Source organism: Hordeum vulgare, chromosome 3H (assembly GCF_904849725.1).
Source record: "Hordeum vulgare subsp. vulgare chromosome 3H, MorexV3_pseudomolecules_assembly, whole genome shotgun sequence".
Classification (NCBI taxonomy): Eukaryota; Viridiplantae; Streptophyta; class Magnoliopsida; order Poales; family Poaceae; genus Hordeum; species Hordeum vulgare.
Genome location: NC_058520.1, coordinates 602113087 through 602120881, shown reverse-complemented (window position 1 = coordinate 602120881; position 7795 = coordinate 602113087). Strand labels below are relative to the sequence as shown.

The following is a 7795-nucleotide window of genomic DNA, read 5'->3' as shown; positions in this document are numbered from 1 at the left end:
TTGGGGAGAAGCTGTCTCGACGGCGGTCTATCTTCTCAACCGGGCTCCAACGAAGGCGGTGGTCGGCAAGACTCCGTATGAAGCAATTTACGGACGTAAGCCGAATGTGTCTCATCTACGGACATTCGGGTGCGTGGCACATGTGAAGACGGCGGAGCCGCACCTCTCAAAGCTTGCCGATCGTAGCACCAAGATGGTGTTCATCGGATACGAGAGCAGTTCTGGCACCAAGGCATACCGTTTCTACGATCCACAAACCAAGCGTCTACGGATTTCACGCGACGTCGTGTTTGAAGAAAACCAAGCGTGGAATTGGAGCGCCGCAGCCGACGATGCTCCAAACAGTAACATATTTGCAGTTGAATTTCCAACTGATGATGATGCAGGGGAGGATGTCCAGGTGATTGGCAAGACACCCAGCCAAGGTGACCACAATGGTAGTGATCATCATGGTGCCGACACCGACGATGACGTGCATAGGTCGCAAGGAGATAGCGACAACGCCGCGCACGACACAGGTGGAGATCTCGACGACAACATCGACAACGAGGCGCATAGTGACGACGACAATCAAGATGATGGTCACGGTCACGACGACTACGCCGACGACACGGATGTCGATGACACACCAAGGTCTCAGCCGTCTTCCTCAAGTGCATCAACACCGACACAATTTGTGTCGCCTCCTTCGCAAGCCACAACGGGCTCCTCAGGGCCTCGTCGCTACAAGACCCTCAAGAAAGTCTACAAGTACACAAAGCCAGTTACGCTCGAGTACTCCGGACTATGTCTGTTCGGAGTTGAGGAGCCGACGAACTTCGTAGAGGCGAGAAAAAGTCCTAGCTGGACGCACGCCATGGATGAGGAGATGAAGGAAATTGAGAGCAATAGCACGTGGACTTTGGTAACCCGACCTCCAAACCAAAAGACGATAGGTTTGAAGTGGGTTTACAAGTTAAAGAAGGACACGGAGGGTGCCATTGTGAAGTACAAGGCAAGACTCGTTGCAAAGGGCTACGTTCAACGTCAAGGAGTTGACTATGATGAGGTGTTTGCACCGGTTGCTCGAATCGAGACGGTGAGAGTGCTCCTAGCTTTGGCAGCACAAGAGGATTGGAAGGTTCATCATATGGATGTTAAATCCGCTTTCCTCAACGGCGATCTCACAGAAGAAGTGTACGTGGAACAACCCCTCGGCTACGAGAAGAAAGGCGAAGAAGGGAAAGTTTACAAGCTCAAGAAGGCACTTTATGGGTTGAAGCAAGCACCAAGAGCTTGGAACTCAAAGTTAGACTGAAGTCTGGTCTCGCTCGGGTTCAAGAGATGTCCCCTCGAGCACGCAGTCTATACAAAGAACTCCAAAGGCTCAAACCTGCTAGTTGGAGTTTATGTCGACGATCTGATTATCACCGGAGATAGCGTACAAGAAATTGAACGTTTCAAGACGCAAATGAAGAACAAGTTTAGCATGAGTGATCTGGGATTACTCAGCTATTACTTGGGCATCGAAGTGAAGCAAAGCTCCGGAGAGATTTCCCCATGTCAATCGGCTTATGCGATCAAGTTATTGGAAAAGTGTGGCATGTCAGATTGCTACGCGACACAAGTTCCAATGGACCAACGTCACAAGTTGAGCAAGCGTAGCTCAAATCCGCCGGTGGACACCACAATGTATCGAAGCGTTGTGGGCAGCCTAAGATATTTGGTGCATACCCGACCTGACTTGGCTTATTCAGTCGGGATCGTGAGTCGTTTCATGGAGAATCCGACAACCGAGCACATGAGCGCGGTCAATCAAATCTTGCGCTATGTGAAAGGCACCATTAATCTTGGTTGCACGTATAGAAAGGGAAAGGAAGGATTGATCCTTCGTGGACATTCAGATAGCGACATGGCAGGTGATGTTGATGACCGAAAGAGCACAACGGGCATGGTTTTCTACCTTGGCCCGAATCCGATTAGCTGGAATTCTCAGAAGCAAAAGGTGGTGGCACTGTCTTCATGCGAGGCAGAATACATAGCGGCAAGCACGGCGGCTTGTCAAGCAGTGTGGCTGAGAAGACTCCTAACTATTCTTGCAAAGCGGGAGGTGCAGAAGGTGTCACTGAAGATCGATAACCAAGCTGCAATCTCGTTGTGCAAAAATCCGGTTCATCACGAAAGGAGCAAGCACATAGATACCCGGTTCCACCATATCCGGGAGTGCATTGAAGAAGGGTTGATCGAGGTTCAACATGTGAACACGAAAGACCAACTTGCCGATATTTTCACCAAGTCCCTCGGTCGACAGAAGTTCATCGAGATGAGGAGGAAAGTCGGAGTGCAAGAAGTGAAGTCAAGCAACAAGATTAAGGAGGTGAATGTAGATGTTAATCATGTTGCTCATGTAGGATTAGGAAAGAAAGCCAAACCGAGTCCTAGTAGTATTAGGATTCCTAGTCTTAGTCTATTTTCATAGTCCCTTGTGCACGTGTATAAAAGACACCCTAGGGGTGTTGATTGTAACACCAGAAAAACGAAAAGCAATACAAAGCAAAGGCTCGACACGGGCCTTTAGCCATCAAATCCATCGATCAGTTTTATTCGTGTCGCTAGTTACGCAAGTTCCGTCAAGTAGCCGGCCGAAGCAAGAATCGCGTAGGCACGCCTGTACAGCTGCATACGCACGTTCAAAAGCCAACATAGAGTACTTACTACTTTAGAGTTTTCACTTACCTAAACCAGAACACGTACTATTTCTTCCATTCGCTCCGGTGGCAGATTTTTATCCTTGAAACGCTTGTAGGTAAACCACCAATCAACTGGATGTTTTCCCCTGCAAGTTGCTCCGGCTACACCTATGCCAATAGCACATACGGCTTTAGGCAACCCTCCACATGCTGAAACCATCTAGTAACCAATATAAACTATAAATTATAGTGCGCAGTTTTTATTTGTAGATTAAAGTAAATCTGAAAAAGTTATTACGTAGAAATATATATTACCTCTTTTGCATATTCATAAATTTCAGCATCAGCTTCTGTGATTTTTACTCCCGCATTATACTCGAAAAGACTCCAAGCATCTTCATCCCCAAGACACTTCATCTCCATGGTGTTTGATATGGTGCATCCCATGCGAGCACATGCTACCTGACTCCTCGACGTAAGAACAACCTTTTGGCAGATGCTACCTCACACATGAAAAACAACTTGTCTAATGTGCACGAGTGTGGAAGAAGTTAATTAGGTTATACAAATAAATAAATATCAATGCAAGAATCACACACATGCTAGAGACAGATTTTACTAAATAAAGTTGTGGAGAAAGCATGACACATGGAAGTAAAGGTATCACTGTATGATTACCTACATAATAATATAATACACATAGTATGGCATGGAATGAGTCAACTGTCAAGGGAGGTTAGTAATTACTGCAGTGTCAGGCCTCTAGTCAAAGCAGCAACACGGTCAATATGTGGAGTGACTCTTGTTTGCTCGGACATGGATCAGCAGATTATCATACCTGTAACTTGGGCACCCATAGGCAGATCATCTTGGGCACCAATAAGCAGACCATGAAAGTAAGCTTTAATTGATGCTGCATCGGAATCATGCGTCTGAAACAAGGGAAATTGTCAGATCATGTAATGAAAATTACTCTTTGTTTTTACACTACAAGACAACTCCGCCTAAGTTGTCTCAACATAGCCAGTCCAAGACGAATAAAGGAGGGTATAGGCTTGGCGAGCCAACGTCAAAACTCAGTCACTCTTAATGGAGATGAAACTCAGAAGGGCGTAACCCCCTGGTGGCGCGTCGTATCCTGATATGGATACAATGTCAAATGGGCAAGGGCCGGGCCGTCGCATCCTTAGTGGCCGCTACATCAACGCCTGGGTGTAGTAAAAAATGAGCAAGGGTCGATGGAACAGAAAGAGATACCGGCTTCAAGCTATGGTACACGGGGACAACTGCAAATATGAATGGAGTAGGCATCTTGATCAACAAGAGCCTCAAGTGTGGAGTGGTAGACGACAAGAAGCTGGTAGTTAGGGACTTAGTTTTAGGAAGGCTTGAAGAACATGGTTAGGAGACCTCTATGGCCACGTGGGTACATCTAACACATGTTTTGAAGCGGTGGATCGGGGCTTTGGCTATGGCATCAGGAATCAAGAAGGAGAAGATGTCTTAAGCTTTTCTTTAGCCTACGACATGATCGTAGCTAACACCCACTTTAAGGTGATACCTGGAAAGAGTGTTGTCCCTCGGCATAAGCTTGTGGTGGCTGACTTTCTCTTTCAGATTCGTGTCCAATGGGATAAGCGCGCCAAAGTCACTAGAACGAAGTGGTGGAAGCTCAAGGGGGAGGTAACTCGGGCATTCAAGGAGAGGGTCATTAAGGAGTATAATGTCAAGAGAGGTCGAGGTAGACCAAACTTGACATGGGAGAAGTCCGTAAAGCGAGATCTGAATGACTGGAGTATCCCCAAAGAACTAGCCATGAACAGAGGTGCATGAAAGCTAGCTATCCATGTGCCAAAACCAGGAGTTGGTTGTGAGATTTTATGGGGTTTCAGCTCTAGCTTACCAACTTGTTTGGGACTAAAGGTTCTGTTGTTGTTGTTCTTTTTAGTTTTACCCTACAAAACATAAACATGCACTGCATGTGGTTGAGTAGTTGATATATAAGAACATTAGGACATCTTAGTCAGCATTACAATATACAATATAATTATAGAGCAATGGAAACTCTAGTGGTGGACAAAGGGCATAAGCAGACGAATGCAATGAAATAATGATGGCATAATGATGCAACGCAGTGGCGTTCGCAACTTTTCAATGTGTAGATAATGGATGTGACACTTCCCATCTCCAAGCACATGCCCTTCACCACACAACCAAACAAACAACCATGTCGCATGAGCAAATCGAACCTTAATGTGGTGAAATTGTTAGCAGAACTAGACTGGATGACGAAACACAAATATTTGGAAAGGAACGAGGAAAGTATTTGTTGGACCGGTGCTTACCACATTAAGTTTGGGAAGAACTATTGTGCACGGTTGAGTCAAATTCCACTTTACACATAAAGAAATATAAGTACAGACAATCATGGAGTCTATGGAATAATCAGTTCATACCTTTCTGGTTGAATTGGCCTTGTCCTTTTTTCTAACATGAGAATGAAAAAAAGAGGTACCATTGCAGCACATAAATGACCAAGAGTATGCCCACTGACAATATGAAGAGTCCACCTATAAATTGGTTTGTCTGCAACTTCTTCTACTCTTGCAAGAACGTAAAATCCTGAAATTATTATTTCCAATACAAGAAGAAAAACCAGATTGTATAGCTTAGGTCATATTGAATTGCACTTTCAGTAATAAAAACCAAGTACATCGAGGTGAATCACAAATAGCAAACTACAAAAAAAGGAAAATGCATGCATTATATTGAGCAAGAATAATACCAACCTGCTGCCCATAGCCAGTAGCTCGTTGATGCAAACGACTTTGTTCCGGCCCAATCATCAAACCTTTCGATAATGAAAATGACCTCGAAAGATGTGAAAGCGATCATCATCTAGACAAACAAACCAGCATGTCATCCTTCAGTATATTGAACATCAAGAATGTAGAAGCAAAAAGGGGATACCGATTATTCCTTTCCAAGGAATTTTACATACAAAATGGTGCTGAATGTTAGTCCTACTTCATAGAAGTCTAGGAAAGACTTACTAGGAACGTGTCCCAAAATAGGGTATCATTTTTCGGGTTGAGATGGTAAAAGAATGAACCAAAACCAACAACACTGACACCAGCAAAGAAGAGTGTGTAGAAAGCCCTCTGTGAGCTGCCAGCACAATTGAGTATTAGCATTAGAGTGTTTCAAATATTAATTAGAGTTAAAACAGGAACCAAAATTGGCATAAGCATCGAATCCGCACCATGGCCTAAAGTAGCTTTCGCAGTGGTTAAGGATGAGCCCAGCAAGACCGACAAAAAAGAAGGGGATTACCGAGACCACATTCAACGTATTAGGGATCCCTACAAAATAAGACACAAATGTTATGCAATATTATGAATACAGTTAACAATATAATTACGCCCCAGACTTTACTTGCATGAAAAAAATGATTATGATTTTGTATTCTATCAATCAGGAGTGTTTTTTTAGTGGAGCATAATTTGGCCAAATTTATGTTTTAATTTCTTTTGAATGGGGCTTGATTTCGCCAAATCTACGTCTTACTTTCTTTTGTATGGTGCTTAATTTAGCCAAATCTACGTTTTACTTGTTGTTCCGAGTCTCTCCTGTCACTTGTATTCAGTTTATTGGACTTATTATAAACCTATCAAATTACGAACTTAAAATTATGAAAACAACAGAACTGATGTGAGTGCGCAGCAACAGAAGAGGGGGCAAACCGATGATAAAGACGAAAGTGCAAAGTAGAGAGTAATTACCAAGGAAAAGAGTGGGCTGGTCGGCAAAGTCGTGATAGTCCTCATCACGCTGGATTGTGGCTATGACAAGCATGAGCGCAATGAATATGCCCGTATACGCCCCCCAATTCTTCCTAGTCCCCAAATCCATGGCCGCCTCCACCAACTTCTTCCTCCGTTCCACATCCATCACAGCTACCATTTGTAGTTATCCTCACAAACTTAGTTGCAGTTTAAGAGCAGAGAGCAAAAAATAGTTCGACATCAGACGACCACGAAATCGTGAGTTACCTCCTGTCAGGCTCACCACAAGTGCAGAAACTAAGTCCAGTTAAGTTCAGTTATCCAACGGTGCAGACCCTCTCCTCGCGTACCGCTTCGTCGAGAGCCGTAGGATATTTACTGTAGTAAGTCCATTGTCAGGCTGTAGCATTTCTTACCCCTTTTCGGTAAAACCTTTGAGCCTATTAATAGCTGCCGGGATGTGGCTAGCTGGACATGAATTGATCTTCCTCCTTGTCTGAGAACAAGCATATACTGGGAATATACGTTAGCTCGGGAGAACTTTCCCCTTTCCTTCCTAAATACATCTCTATAGTTCATCAGGTCCTGACATAATTGGTATCAGATGCAGTCGATCCTCAGCCACAAGGTGATGGAGTGACATAATTCGTTCCCCGATCCACGAGTCCCACCCCTTTTCCCACCCTATAGTGGACGATCGGCATAGTTATGGCGGCGTTGGCGGCGGTGTTCGAGTCCTGTTAGTTTTCTGGTGGCGCTGGTGGCGGTGTTTTGTTCGGGCATAGATCAGTCGAGCAGGAGTGGTTGATCGAACAAATTGTTTGATCGGTAAAATTCCAGGTCCTTGCGTTGATTTGTATGCTTTTGGAGGCGTGGATCTAGGCGGCGGCAGGATCTGAGTTGTCTGGAAGGGTTGCAGATTATTCAGTGGTAAAATTCCTAACCTGTGACTTAGATCGAGGAGATGGGACGCAAAGCAGTTTTAGATGAAGCTGATGTGCAAGAAATCTTGTCCTTAAGGGATGAATTCGGTGCTCTGCAAAAGGACAATGCTAGCCTGCTCAGTGATGTGTCCAAGTTGCAGGAAGACATGCATTCCATCGATTCCAAGCAAGGTGACATCTCAACACATGTGGGCAGTATTGAGAAAGCAGTGTTAGATCTGAGTAAACAGTTGTCAGCTATCAGTCAGTCTTTGCAAACCTTGATTCCACCTGGGGGACAAATTGGAGGAGTCACTAATATAGCCAGTTCTAGTCAGACAGCTCGTTCCCCTACTCTGCACCAAGAAGATATACAAGAGCAACAGTTGAGAAAGGAATTCTTGAGGAAGCAGTTGGA

At 44.6% G+C, this 7795-nt stretch overlaps 1 protein-coding gene across 1 annotated transcript; it reads right to left on the bottom strand.

Annotated features, from left to right (window-relative positions):
* Positions 1–3332: 3332 nt before the first annotated feature.
* LOC123442204 lies at positions 3333–6632 on the bottom strand. The gene is made up of 7 exons (XM_045118261.1): positions 6452–6632; positions 5932–6031; positions 5723–5837; positions 5459–5567; positions 5126–5291; positions 3508–3601; positions 3333–3347 (listed from the first exon to the last, which is right to left on the bottom strand). Exons 1-7 carry the CDS (start codon positions 6630–6632, stop codon positions 3333–3335), a joined length of 780 nt encoding a protein of 259 aa, XP_044974196.1.
* Positions 6633–7795: the final 1163 nt, after the last annotated feature.

What these genes read in the sequence shown, in the direction of transcription:
- LOC123442204 (XM_045118261.1), bottom strand. Translation starts at nt 6,632, where the DNA reads ATGGTAGCTGTGATGGATGTGGAACGGAGGAAGAAGTTGGTGGAGGCG. An exon ending in CCAGCCCACTCTTTTCCTTG is followed by an intron (nt 6,032 to 6,451) that starts GTAATTACTCTC and finishes CTTATTTTGTAG; the next exon opens with GGATCCCTAATACGTTGAAT. An exon ending in AGGCCAATTCAACCAGAAAG is followed by an intron (nt 3,602 to 5,125) that starts GTATGAACTGAT and finishes CCCTTGTTTCAG; the next exon opens with ACGCATGATTCCGATGCAGC.